General features: G+C 43.9%; 2 protein-coding genes across 4 annotated transcripts in view; one reads left to right on the forward strand and one right to left on the reverse strand.

Annotated features, from left to right (window-relative positions):
- RAPGEF5 (Rap guanine nucleotide exchange factor 5) overlaps positions 1-13,073 on the forward strand; it is a 223,964-nt gene that overhangs the window by 13,838 nt on the left and 197,053 nt on the right. The gene's annotated exons all lie outside the window — the stretch shown is intronic.
- On the reverse strand, positions 3,057-9,599 carry LOC141983497 (uncharacterized). The gene is made up of 5 exons (XM_074946697.1): positions 9,287-9,599; positions 7,999-8,659; positions 6,617-6,843; positions 5,529-6,124; positions 3,057-3,128 (listed from the first exon to the last, which is right to left on the reverse strand). Exons 1-5 carry the CDS (start codon positions 9,522-9,524, stop codon positions 3,057-3,059), a joined length of 1,794 nt encoding a protein of 597 aa, XP_074802798.1. The 5' UTR covers positions 9,525-9,599.

A 13,073-nucleotide genomic window follows, 5' to 3' on the forward strand; every position in this document is an offset into this window, starting at 1 on the left:
GGACCAATGTAACTTGACTTCAGGACTGTAATCATTTGCCTATATTTTTCAAACATTGTGAATAGTTAGCCTATGAAAGCCCAGCTTTACTCCAACTGGCCCTGTGACCATCTGATTCAAGCTGTGGTTTGTTCTGAATCTTGTATATTGTTTAGCCATATGTGTAGGTAAATGTAGGGATCAATTTTGTTAGTCACATTATGATGATCAATTTCCTGGCAGATAGTGTTAATTTTTTGCATTGTCATTTTCTGTTGGATTGGAGGTTTGAAACTAAAACTGACTAAATTGGGATTTTATTTGTGAATAGAAATTGATTTGGATCTGAGGGCAGTGTGTGTGTATGGTGTGAGTCATTTGCCCACATATCCAACTCTTGAAATTCATTTTGTTAATGATTGCTGGCATCAAAAAGAAGCATTACTTTCCATTGGAATTCTCTCTGTAGTGGTTAGGAGAAAGTGGCATGAGCCTGTTTGGAGCATCTATTTGGTGTCTTCCTTTAGGATACCTTAGAAGTTCTGCTTGCAGTTTGCCTCTTATCTAGATGTATATTTCAGGGATGCCTATGGTTTAGATTGCTACTTTGTAGTTCTATCTATTTATTGAAGTTCCTCTTTCAGTTTGGATGGGAGTTGCAATGAGGTACTGTCACAGTTGAAGGTATAGTTTTTGAAAACTGACCTTTTCTGGTTTGTAGTATTGGGTCAGTTATTCAAATTCTTTTGTGTCTGAAATCTAAACAGTTGATCTAGCTGAGTCAGTTTATTCTGCTGTCATCCATTTGTGGTATTGTGGGAGAGGCCTGATTTAAAGACAGGCATACTGGGGGTCTCTGCTAGTCGGGATAAGAAAGTGTGAAACTTAAAAGTATTTCCAGTTACATATTTACTGTTTTCCTCTTTTCACTATGTATAAAAGAAACCGATGTTGCTGTTGTTGTTGTTTATTATTTGCATCCACAGTCTATTGGACAAGGAGTACTTGTGGCACCTTAGAGACTAACCAATTTATTTGAGCATAAGCTTTCATGAGCTACAGCTCACTTCATCGGATGCATACTGTGGAAACTGCAGAAGACATACATACATGTACTCCTTTTCTTTTTGCGAATACAGACTAACACGGCTGTTACTCTGAAACCAGTCTATTAGACATTGTATCTTCATGTGTGTGGACAGTGCTCACAAGCTAAGAGAAAAGCACAAATTCTTACTGCTTCAGCTAAACCGTGACCTTGAGTAGAAGAGCTGGGAAGGCTGACTGCTCCATTCATTATTGTGATGTGTATCCATGTGTCTGAAATTCAGTCTGTTGGATTTTTAGGTGAGCTGTCTGCAGTAGCATTTGAAGTTTAGGAGAGCTAGGCCTTACAGTCTGTGCTAGTCCCTCAGCCCGCGCCGCTTCCAGCAGCTCCCATTGGCCTGGAGCAGCGAACCACGGCCACTGGGAGCCGGATCGGCCAAACCTGCGGGCGCGGCAGGTAAACAAACCGGCCCGGCCTGGGAGGGGCTTTCCCCGCACAAGCGGTGGAACAAGTTTGGGAACCACTGAGCTGCAGAGTTTGTAGTGAAAAAATTTAAAGCTCAGATTAGGCTATATTCTTGTTTTCCCTGTCTGCGGGATGCTCCATTTAGAGAGAGCTCATTACTGAGTTTAGGTAGTTGGGCATTGCTCCTATTTAGATTATTTTAGTGAGATTTAGGGCTGGTCTACACTTAAAAGTTACATTGGTATAGCTCTGTCTCTCAGGGGTGTGAAAAATCCACACTGCTCAGAGATGTAGTTAAGCCAATTTAACTCCAGGTGCAAATGGCACTAGACTGATGGAAGAATTCTTCTGTTGACCTAGCTACCATCTCTTGGGGAGGTGGATATGTTACAGCGATGGGAGAATCCCTCCTGTCACTGTAGCAAGTGTCAGATAGAGCAGTGCTGCAGCTCTGCCACTGTAGTGGTTCAAGTATGGAAGATTAGTAGTAAAACTATGTCCATAATGACAGTTCAAAAACTAAACTTGATCTTTTGGAAGATCCCCACATTTTTCACAAATATAAAATAACATGAAATAAAATGAAAAACTCACACTGCAGAGGTGGCTCCTATCCCCCAGGGTTGGGCCTCGTTTTCCATTCTGAGAGCTGTGACCTGGTGTACGTGGTCTTAGCACCTCTCAGGTTTGGCCCTGCTGCCCTTCTATCATCATCACTGGGATGGAGGGGCAGGGCAAATTTGGGAGTGGCATTGTGACCTAGTGCCTGGGGTCACTGTGCCACTCACTCAAATTTGCCCTGGCTGCCTCTCTGTCATAATGAGGGAAGGGTGGCCAGGCCAAACCTGAGCAGTGCTATGACCCTATGTCCCAGGTTGCAATGCCTGGAGTGCGGAGCCAGGTCCAGCACCAAAAGACAGGATTTGTTACTGCGGGGGAAGCATGGGGCAGACTCGCTCTGCAATCAACCACCTCTTTCCCCCCCCCGCCATGTGGGTAAAATGGATAAAACAAAATAACACTAAATTCCTGAAAAAATGAAACAAATATATATAAAGTATAAACCTAATTTTATGAGATTCTAGCGATTGGAACCTAACTCTCTAAGAACTAGCTACTTTCCAAATGTAACCAAATGGGGGTGGGGGAATGTATCTTTCAATCCATCATCTGTAAGGCAGAGCTGCTACTTGAAACAAAACCAACTGACACAATATAAAGATTCTTTTCCCAGAGACTTTCTAAAAATATATTTCCAGAAGCTTTTGTGTTGCACTGCTGACAACTCTTCTTTGATCTCTGTTAAACTCGCTATTAAAGTGAGAGAGACAACATGGCGTATTGAAGCATAATCAAAGTGTAGCTAACATGACACACAGCCACTAATACAGTACTTGGTTTTGTATTAAATACCAGTTGTGTTCACAGTAGAAATGAATAATAACTATGAAAATGATTTATGTCTGTTCCTGAACAAAACAGCCCTTTCAGAATCCATTTACTGTAGTTGTAGAATAGACCTAATTCTGCTGCTCACTAATTTCAAAGTATATTATAAGAGAGTTTATGGCAGGAAAATAGTGGTGGAGGAAGAATCCACAGTAGAAGTAGTAGCAGTATCAAATATTCTCCCATGCTATAAATAAAGATAATTGTGGTAATGTTACTGAGTCATAAAGTGCACATATATTTACTGAAGACTTTGTGGTAAATTATATGAGATTATCAAAACTGAATTATTTTCTTCTTTCTGTGGTTGTTTAAGAGAAACAACACTTTTATATTTAAATTGAGATAGAGAAGAGGTACTAGAGGAAGCTACAAATACAGAAACTCCTCACTTAAAGTTGTCCTGGTTAATGTTGTTTCATTGTTACGTTGCTGATCAATTAGGGAACATGCTCGTTTAAAGTTGCGCAGTGCTCCCTTGTAATGTAGTTTGGTAGCCGCCTGCTTTGTCCACTGCTTGCAGGAAGAGCAGCCCATTGGAGCGAGCTGGTGGGGGCTTGGAACTAGTGTGGACTAGCAGCTCCCCTAAGATCCCTGTGCAGCAGCTGCCCAGCAGGCTTATCAATTGCCGGCAGTTCAGCTGTCCCTCCCCCCACTGCCATGCGCTGCTCCTGCCCTCTGCCTTGGAGCTGCTCCCCGAGCCTCCTGCTTGCTGTGGGGGATGGGGAAAGGGGGGGGCTCCCTCCCCCCTGCTCCTGCACCCTGCTTATCCCATCTTCCATAGAGCAGAGGGCGCGCGCACACATACACACACACGCGGTGTGTGTCTCTGTCTGCTATGCTGTCTCCCCTTCCTTCTGCCTTAGAGTGTGAGGCTACATTAACAACAATGAGTTAACCCTTGAGGGCTAGTTCATCATTTAGCAGTAAGGCATTCCCTGGGAAATATCCCACCCTCTGACTGCACCCACCTCAACCAAGCTTCACAATCATCATTGCTGTGCACCAGTATTAAATTGTTTGTTTAAAACGTATACTGTGTGTGTGTGTGTGTGTATATCTGGTGAAAAAAATTTCCCTGGAACCTCTCCCCCCCGCCATATGAATTCTTATGGGGAAATTGGATTCGCTTAACATCGTTTCACTTAAAGTCGCATTTTTCAGGAACATAACTACAACGTTAAGTGACGAGTTCCTGTATAGGAGTTTTTGTCCTGGTTCTGATGCTCTTGATGGCAATAAATTAATTTCTTTGGGCCCAGTCTTTTGCGGTGTTCATAGTTTGGGCCCAATATAAAAACCTAGATAGAGGTGCTCTGCACACTCAACTTCCATTGAAGTTGCCACATAGGAAGTACTTGCCACGAGAAGTAGTTGGAGAGACTTTGATGGAACCATATTCTGTGAGAATATGCAGTTACATCTGTCAAGGTTCCTCCCCCACTCTGAACTCTAGGGTACAGATGTGGGGACCTGCATGAAAAACCTCCTAAGCTTATCTTTACCAGCTTAGGTCAAAACTTCCCCAAGGTACAAAATATTCCACCCTTTTGTCCTTGGATTGGCCGCTACCACCACCAAACAAATACTGGTTACTGGGGAAGAGCTGTTTGGAGACGTCTTTCCCCCCAAAATACTTCCCAAAAACCTTGCACCCTACTTCCTGGACAAGGTTTGGTAAAAAGCCTCACCAATTTGCCTAGGTGACTACAGACCCAGACCCTTGGATCTGAGAACAATGAAAAAGCATTCAGTTTTCTTACAAGAAGACTTTTAATAAAAATAGAATTAGAAATAAGAAATCCCCCCTGTAAAATCAGGATGGTAAATACCTTACAGGGTAATTAGATTCAAAACATAGAGAACCCCTCTAGGCAAAAACCTTAAGTTACAAAAAAGATACACAGACAGAAATAGTTATTCTATTCAGCACAATTCTTTTCTCAGCCATTTAAAGAAATCATAATCTAACACATACCTAGCTAGATTACTTACTAAAAGTTCTAAGGCTTCATTCCTGGTCTATCCCCGGCAAAGACAAAATGTAGACAGACACACAAACCCTTTGTTTCTCTCCCTCCTACCAGCTTTTGAAAGTATCTTGTCTCCTCATTGGTCATTTTGGTCAGGTGCCAGCGAGGTTACCTTTAGCTTCTTAACCCTTTACAGGTGAGAGGAGATTTCCTCTGGCCAGGAGGGATTTTAAAGGGGTTTACTCTTCCCTTTCTATTTATGACACGCCCCCCAAATCTCAGCTAGGGTGAAACACTGGCTGGGATTTCTTCCTGGAGCTCTAGGAAAACAGAGTTAATAAGACACATGCATCTCTAAATATGCTACCAAGTACATAAAGACTAACAATATTTTCCACATCTCAAGGACGATTTTAACCAGTTGAGTCTGGGAAACTTTCACGTGAGAGTGCATCAGCCACTTTGTTAGAAGCTCCTGAGATGTGTTGGATGTCGAAATCAAAATCTTGGAGAGCTAAACTCCACCGAAGAAGTTTTTTGTTATTTTCTTTGACGGTGTGAAGCCACTTCAGTGCAGCATGGTCGGTTTGCAGGTGGAAACGCCGTCCCCAAACATATGGGCGTAGCTTTTCCAGAGCGGAGACAATGGCGTAACATTCTTTTTCAGTGATTGACCAGTTGCTTTCCCTCTCAGACAGTTTTTTGCTGAGGAACACTACAGGGTGGAATTCTTGATCAGGTCCTTTCTGCATTAAAACTGCTCCCACACCACGCTCGGACGCATCTGTGGTTACTAGGAACGGTTTGTCAAAGTCTGGGGCCCTTAGTACAGGGTCAGACATGAGGGTCGCTTTTAGCTTGTTAAAGGCCTTCTGACACTTTTCGGTCCACTGAACAGCATTTGGCTGTTTCTTTTTGGTTAGGTCTGTCAGTGGGGCGGCGATTTGGCTGTAGTGCGGTACAAATCGTCTGTAATAACCGGCCAAGCCTAAGAAGGATTGAACCTGTTTCTTTGACTTTGGGACAGGCCACTTTTGGATAGCATCCACTTTGGCCTGTAGGGGGCTGATAGTTCCTTGACCCACCTGGTGTCCAAGGTAAGTCACTCTGTTTAGGCCTATTTGACACTTCTTAGCCTTAACAGTTAGTCCTGCCTCCCTTATGCGCTCAAGGACTTTTTGTAGATGTTCCAGGTGGTCTGCCCAGGAATCTGAAAATATGGCCACATCGTCAAGGTAGGCGACTGCATATTCTCCTAATCCCGCTAGGAGACCATCTACAAGTCTTTGGAAGGTGGCGGGTGCATTTCGCAGCCCGAAAGGGAGTACATTAAATTCATACAACCCGAGATGTGTGGTGAAGGCTGACCTTTCCTTGGCAGATTCATCTAGCGGTACCTGCCAGTACCCCTTGGTTAAGTCCAAGGTAGAGATGAACTGGGCCCGTCCCAGTTTCTCTAATAGTTCATCTGTGCGTGGCATTGGATAGTTGTCTGGGCGAGTTACAGCATTTAGCTTACGGTAGTCCACGCAAAAACGTATTTCCCCATCTGGTTTGGGAACTAGAACCACTGGAGATGCCCATGCACTTTCAGAGGGGCGGATTACACCCATCTGTAACATATCCCGGATCTCCCGTTCTATAGCAGTTCTAGCTTGAGGAGACACCCGGTAAGGTTGGACTCTAATTGGGCGAGCATTACCTGTGTCAATGGAGTGATATGCCCGTTCAGTCAGTCCTGGGGTGGCTGAGAACGTTGGCGCGTAGCTAGTGCACAGCTCCTGGATCTGCTGTCGCTGCATACGCCCAAGGGTCATGGAGAGGTTCACCTCTTCCACACCACCAGCACATTTCCCTTCGTAGTAGACACCTTCAGGCCACTCAGCGTCGTCTCCTCCCTGGGCTGTAAACTGACAAACCTTTAATTCTCTGGAATAAAAGGGCTTTAGAGAATTAATATGGTACACCTTAGGCTTTCGGTTGGAGGTGGGGAATGCTATGAGATAATTAACAGCTCCCAGGCGCTCCTGGACCGTGAACGGCCCTTCCCACGATGCTTCCATTTTATGGGCCTGGAGCGCCTTTAAGACCATGACCTGGTCCCCTACTTTGAAGGAACGCTCTCTGGCATGTTTATCATACCAGGCTTTTTGCTCTTTTTGAGCATCCTGTAAGTTTTCTTTAGCAAGGGCTAAAGAGGTTCGGAGGGTGTTTTGTAGGTTGGTTACAAAGTCCAGAATGTTAGTTCCTGGTGAAGGTGTAAATCCCTCCCATTGCTGCTTCACCAACTGCAATGGCCCCTTAACCTCACGGCCATATACAAGTTCAAATGGGGAAAACCCTAAACTGGGGTGTGGTACAGCTCTGTAGGCAAAGAGCAACTGCTGCAACACTAGGTCCCAATCATTGGAGTGCTCATTTACGAATTTACGTATCATGGCCCCCAAAGTTCCATTAAACTTCTCCACCATGCCATTTGTTTGATGGTGGTAAGGAGTGGCAACCAAGTGATTTACCCCATGAGCTTCCCAAAGGTTTTTCATAGTTCCTGCCAGGAAATTAGTCCCTGCATCTGTGAGGATGTCGGAGGGCCAACCTACCCTGGCAAAAATGTCTGCTAGTGCCTGGCACACACTGTTAGCCCTGGTGTTGCTTAGAGCTACTGCTTCCGGCCATCGGGTGGCAAAATCCATGAAAGTCAGTATGTACTGCTTTCCTCTGGGTGTCTTTTTCGGAAAAGGACCCAGAATATCCACAGCTACTCGCTGAAATGGAACTTCAATGATGGGGAGTGGCTGGAGAGGGGCTTTGACCTGGTCTTGGGGCTTTCCCACTCTTTGGCACACCTCACAAGACTGGACATAGGTAGAAACATCCTTGCCCATTCCCTCCCAGTGGAATGACCCCCCCAAACGGTCTTTGGTCCTGTTCACCCCAGCATGGCCACTAGGGTGATCATGGGCTAAGCTCAAGAGCTTGGCCCGGTATTTAGTTGGAACTACCAACTGTCTCTGAGGATGCCAGTCTTCCTGGTGTCCACCAGAAAGAGTTTCCTTGTATAAAAGTCCTCTTTCTACAACAAACCTGGATCGATTAGAAGAGCTGAGAGGCGGTGGGTTGCTCCGTGCCGCCGTCCAAGCTCTCTGGAGGCTTTCATCTGCTTCCTGTTCGGTCTGGAACTGTTCCCTTGATGCTGGAGACATCAGTTCCTCATTGGATTGTGGACCTAGGCTTGGTCCCTCTGGAAGTGATATAGGGGATGGAGCTGTTTCTGTTGACTGTGAACCGCTCTCCGCTGGTGCACTATGTTGGGATTCAGGCTCCGGCTGAGCCTCTTGTGTAGGGTTATCGGCTGCTACCAGTTCAGGGTCGGTGGGGCCCTCTGGTGTTGAGGTTGCAAGTACTGGATTCAGTGCTGGCAATGGGTCTGGTGTTGGTTGTTCGGCTGGTTCCGGTTCTGGGACTGGTTCCGTCTGGGTCTCTGGGACTGGATCCACTACTGCTGTTGCAGACATTGGTCTGGGGTCCGGGTCCATCACCTCTGACCGGGTCCTGATAGAAGTTTCCGGAACAGAGCTAGGCCTCACGGCTTGTTTAGCCTGGCTGCGGGTGACCGTTCCCACCCTCTTGGCCTGCTTCACATGATTGGCCAAGTCTTCCCCCAACAGCATGGGGATGGGATAATCATCATAGACTGCAAAAGTCCACGTTCCTGACCAGCCCTTGTACTGGACAGGCAACTTGGCTGTAAGCAAATCGAAAGAGTTGGACTTGAAGGGTTGAATTGTCACTTGGATCTCTGGGTTGATTAACTTGGGGTCCACTAAGGAAGCATGGATAGCTGACACTTGTGCTCCGGTGTCCCTCCACGCGGTGACCTTCTTCCCGCCCACACTCACAGTTTCCCTCCACTCCAAGGGTATCTGGGAGGTATCTGGGCCTGTGGACCTCTGGTGTGATTCCGGTGCAATGAACTGTAATCTGTTGGGGTTCTTGGGGCAGTTGGCCTTTACATGCCCCAGCTCGTTACATTTAAAACATCGTCCAGCTGACGGGTCACTGGGGCGAGGAGGGTTGCTGGAGAACGGGGGGGTGGGACGATAAGGGGTCTGGAGGGTTCTTTGGGAGGTAGGTGGGGCTTTGGGCGGCCCCCGGTAATAGGGTGTGGCCTGGGGTTGTCCCTTCTGGTCTCCGCTCCAACTGCGACCAGTTTTTTTCTTCTCTGCCACCTCCACCCATCTGGCTCCAATCTCTCCTGCCTCTATTACAGTTTTGGGCTTCCCATCTAGGATGTACCTTTCTATTTCTTCAGGAACACCCTCTAAGAATTGTTCCATTTGCATTAGGAAGGGCAAATTTACTGGAGACTCACCACTTGCTCCTGATATCCAGGCATCCCAATGTTTCACAATGTGGTAGGCATGTCGGGTAAATGACACGTCTGGTTTCCACCTTAGGGCTCTGAACCTCCGACGAGACTGCTCGGGTGTTATCCCCATTCTGACTCTTGCCTTGGATTTAAACAGTTCATACTTGTTCATGTGTTCTTTAGGCATTTCAGCTGCTACCTCAGCTAAGGGTCCACTGAGCTGTGGCCTCAGCTCTACCATGTATTGGTCAGTAGAGATGTTGTACCCAAGGCAGGCCCTTTCGAAGTTTTCTAGGAAGGCCTCAGTATCATCGCCTGCCTTGTAGGTGGGGAACTTTCTGGGATGGGAAGTGGCACTTGGAGAAGGATTGCTAGGGTTTGTTGGGATATTCTGCTGAGCCTTTATCTTCTCTATCTCCTCCACATACTTCCTCTCTTTTTCCTTCTCCTCCAGTTCTTTGTCCCTTGCTTCCATAGCTCTCCTGTGAGCAGCCGCTTGGTGTTGTTCTGCCTCGTTTGCTGCCTCTTTCGCTGCCTCCCTTTCTTGTTCCTTCTCCTCCTTCTTCAGCCGCATGAGTTCTATCTGTCTTTCATGTTCCCTTTGTCTTTCCTCAGCCTGAAATCTGGCTAATTCCAGCTGTAGTCGAGCCGCGGATTTGGTCATTCTAACCTCTCTGTTTTTAACTAACTTTACACCCAAAGTTTAGAAATAAACAAACAAAACTTGGCTGTAAAATTTTGCTGTGCTGGAATAGAATACCTATTCTCTGATAGTGATTGTCAGCCTACAGAAAAAGACAATTCCCTTGTCTCTGCTCTGGGCCCAAATCAAAGCAAAAAACTTCCAACTACTTGGAAACCTGTTTACCCAGCCCAAAGAAAAAACAAGTTTCCTTTTTAAACTTGTGCTCCTTGTAAAAACTCAAAATCCAAAAAAAAAAACCCCTGCCACTTTTGTCTCCAGGCAAATGGGTAGAACACCCCTCCTTCTATTTACTTTTAGGGAAACAAAAAACTCTGGGTTGGAAGACTGTGAATTTCCCTGCAGGAGTTAAGTACCCTGCCTCCAGGCAAAGAAAACCTGCAATTCACAAAGATAATCCCCTTTTGTCTCTGCTTGTCCACAAAGCAGAGAAAAACAAGCTGCTTTCAGTTTCAGCTGCTTCTGGATTTCCTTTTTTTTTTTAAATCTGTATTTCTAGTTCAAAAAAATCTCAACTGGATCTCAAAATGATTTCAGGTTAATCCCACCACTCTGCCACCATGTCAAGGTTCCTCCCCCACTCTGAACTCTAGGGTACAGATGTGGGGACCTGCATGAAAAACCTCCTAAGCTTATCTTTACCAGCTTAGGTCAAAACTTCCCCAAGGTACAAAATATTCCACCCTTTTGTCCTTGGATTGGCCGCTACCACCACCAAACAAATACTGGTTACTGGGGAAGAGCTGTTTGGAGACGTCTTTCCCCCCAAAATACTTCCCAAAAACCTTGCACCCTACTTCCTGGACAAGGTTTGGTAAAAAGCCTCACCAATTTGCCTAGGTGACTACAGACCCAGACCCTTGGATCTTAAGAACAATGAACAATCCTCCCAACACTTGCACCCTCCCTTTCCTGGGAAATGTTGGATAAAAAGCCTCACCAATTTGCATAGGTGACCACAGACCCAAACCCCTGGATCTGAGAACAATGAAAAAGCATTCAGTTTTCTTACAAGAAGACTTTTAATAAAAATAGAATTAGAAATAAGAAATCCCCCCTGTAAAATCAGGATGGTAAATACCTTACAGGGTAATTAGATTCAAAACATAGAGAACCCCTCTAGGCAAAAACCTTAAGTTACAAAAAAGATACACAGACAGAAATAGTTATTCTATTCAGCACAATTCTTTTCTCAGCCATTTAAAGAAATCATAATCTAACACATACCTAGCTAGATTACTTACTAAAAGTTCTAAGGCTTCATTCCTGGTCTATCCCCAGCAAAGACAAAATGTAGACAGACACACAAACCCTTTGTTTCTCTCCCTCCTACCAGCTTTTGAAAGTATCTTGTCTCCTCATTGGTCATTTTGGTCAGGTGCCAGCGAGGTTACCTTTAGCTTCTTAACCCTTTACAGGTGAGAGGAGATTTCCTCTGGCCAGGAGGGATTTTAAAGGGGTTTACTCTTCCCTTTCTATTTATGACAACATCAAAATCAAAACCTTGTGTGAAATCAGGTCACTTTCACTGGACCTTTGTTTTGGAAGGTGGTAGGGGAGGGAATGGAAAAAATGTTCCAACAACCTATATTTTCATTTTTGGAATGAAATGTTTTGATTATTTTGAAATTATTTACATTTCATTTTTTTTGTATTATGCAAAATTCAAAATCAAAATGAAACATTTCAGCATGGTTAAAATGGAACAGTTTGCTCCACCTGAAATTATTTTTTTCCTTCAAATTTTCCTTTGCAGAGAATTTAGAAATTTTAGTTTTGTTCCAATTTGGAATGAAGGCAAATCTTGAAATTTTAAATCCTTCATGAAATGGAATTTTCATTCTCCACACAGCTTTACCCAGCTCTGTGCAGGATTGAGATTCTGTACTCCTCTATAAAATAGGGACAATACCTCCCTACCTACCAGTACAGTTAGCTTTACATTAATAAAGTGTTTTAAGGGTTAAAAGCACTGTCAGTGGCAAATACTTCATTTTTGTTATAACTTAATCTTAATAGATATGAGGGTTGACACTGGGTACATTTTCTGAGAACAATAATCATTTGAAAGTGGTAATTTCTACTGATTTCTGAATAACCACCATTTAACTCTGACCACTAATAAATAGTAAAATTACCTGTGGGAATAAGATATGGCCCAAAATGATCTGAAGTCCCCAGTACTCTGGGTTTTTGAAGTTTAATAGCAAAGGATGTAACTTCATTTTAGGCTCTTAGGGAAGACGTCATTTATTGATTGATTGATTGTACTAATAGGTGGATTTCAAAATGTTGAACTGAATTTCTTTCAGATGGAAATCAGTGGAGTTGCTGCCACTTACACCAGACCTGAATCCATCTCTTAGGGTTGGCTATCCATATAGGTACCTAAATATCTTTTGAGGATCTGGGTCATAAAACATAAACCACTCAATGGCAGTAATAGTTTTAAAAACATCTTATGAAACAAAATATACTGTGTGCTGCCATGGAAGCATACAGTTTTACACTCTATGCTTATATATATCTTTAAAGTGGAAATGTGAATTACATTGACAGTCCCTTTAAAAATTACTTTAATTTGGTTCATATCATACATCAAATTACTAAATCCAAAAAGATTCTTGAGTGTAATGTTACTTAAACATTATTATAATATCCTAGCTCTATACAAAGCTTCTGGATGTTAAAATGATTAACAGTCGGGATTAGTAACTCTACTGTTAGGGTTCCTGCTTTGCCTGAAATGAGTGGGGACTCTTTTGCTGGTTTGTTACACTAAAATATGAAGTCTTCCTTGTTTTAGCTAGAAGAGTCATTTTGTGGGCTTGAAAACCAGCAGGATTATGACATCATATGAGACAAGAGACTGAAATGTGACCAGTTGAAAGGAGATGTTTTTTTTTTTCTTTTTAATAGCTAGAAACCCTAAAAGCTTTCTCTGTGAAAGATTCAGCACAAGTATTGTTGATTCCTATAACTTTTTTCTTTGCAAATCTTATAATATTTAGCCTTTCCCTCAGTACTACTGTTTGAGTTAACTGGAAATTGTACTCTGGTGTCCCAAATGACTTGCAGTTTGCCTTT

Source organism: Natator depressus, chromosome 2 (genome assembly GCF_965152275.1).
Source record: "Natator depressus isolate rNatDep1 chromosome 2, rNatDep2.hap1, whole genome shotgun sequence".
NCBI lineage: Eukaryota > Metazoa > Chordata > Testudines > Cheloniidae > Natator > Natator depressus.

Bases quoted from the DNA above. Each gene is read 5' to 3' on its own strand.
- LOC141983497 (XM_074946697.1), bottom strand. From the start codon at position 9,524: ATGGTAGAGCTGAGGCCACAGCTCAGTGGACCCTTAGCTGAGGTAGCA. The intron at 6,125-6,616 runs GTAATGCTCGCC...CCATATTTTCAG, and splicing joins ATATCACTCCATTGACACAG to ATTCCTGGGCAGACCACCTG. The intron at 3,129-5,528 runs GTTTGGGGACGG...CTTTATTTATAG, and splicing joins TGGAAAAGCTACGCCCATAT to CATGGGAGAATATTTGATAC.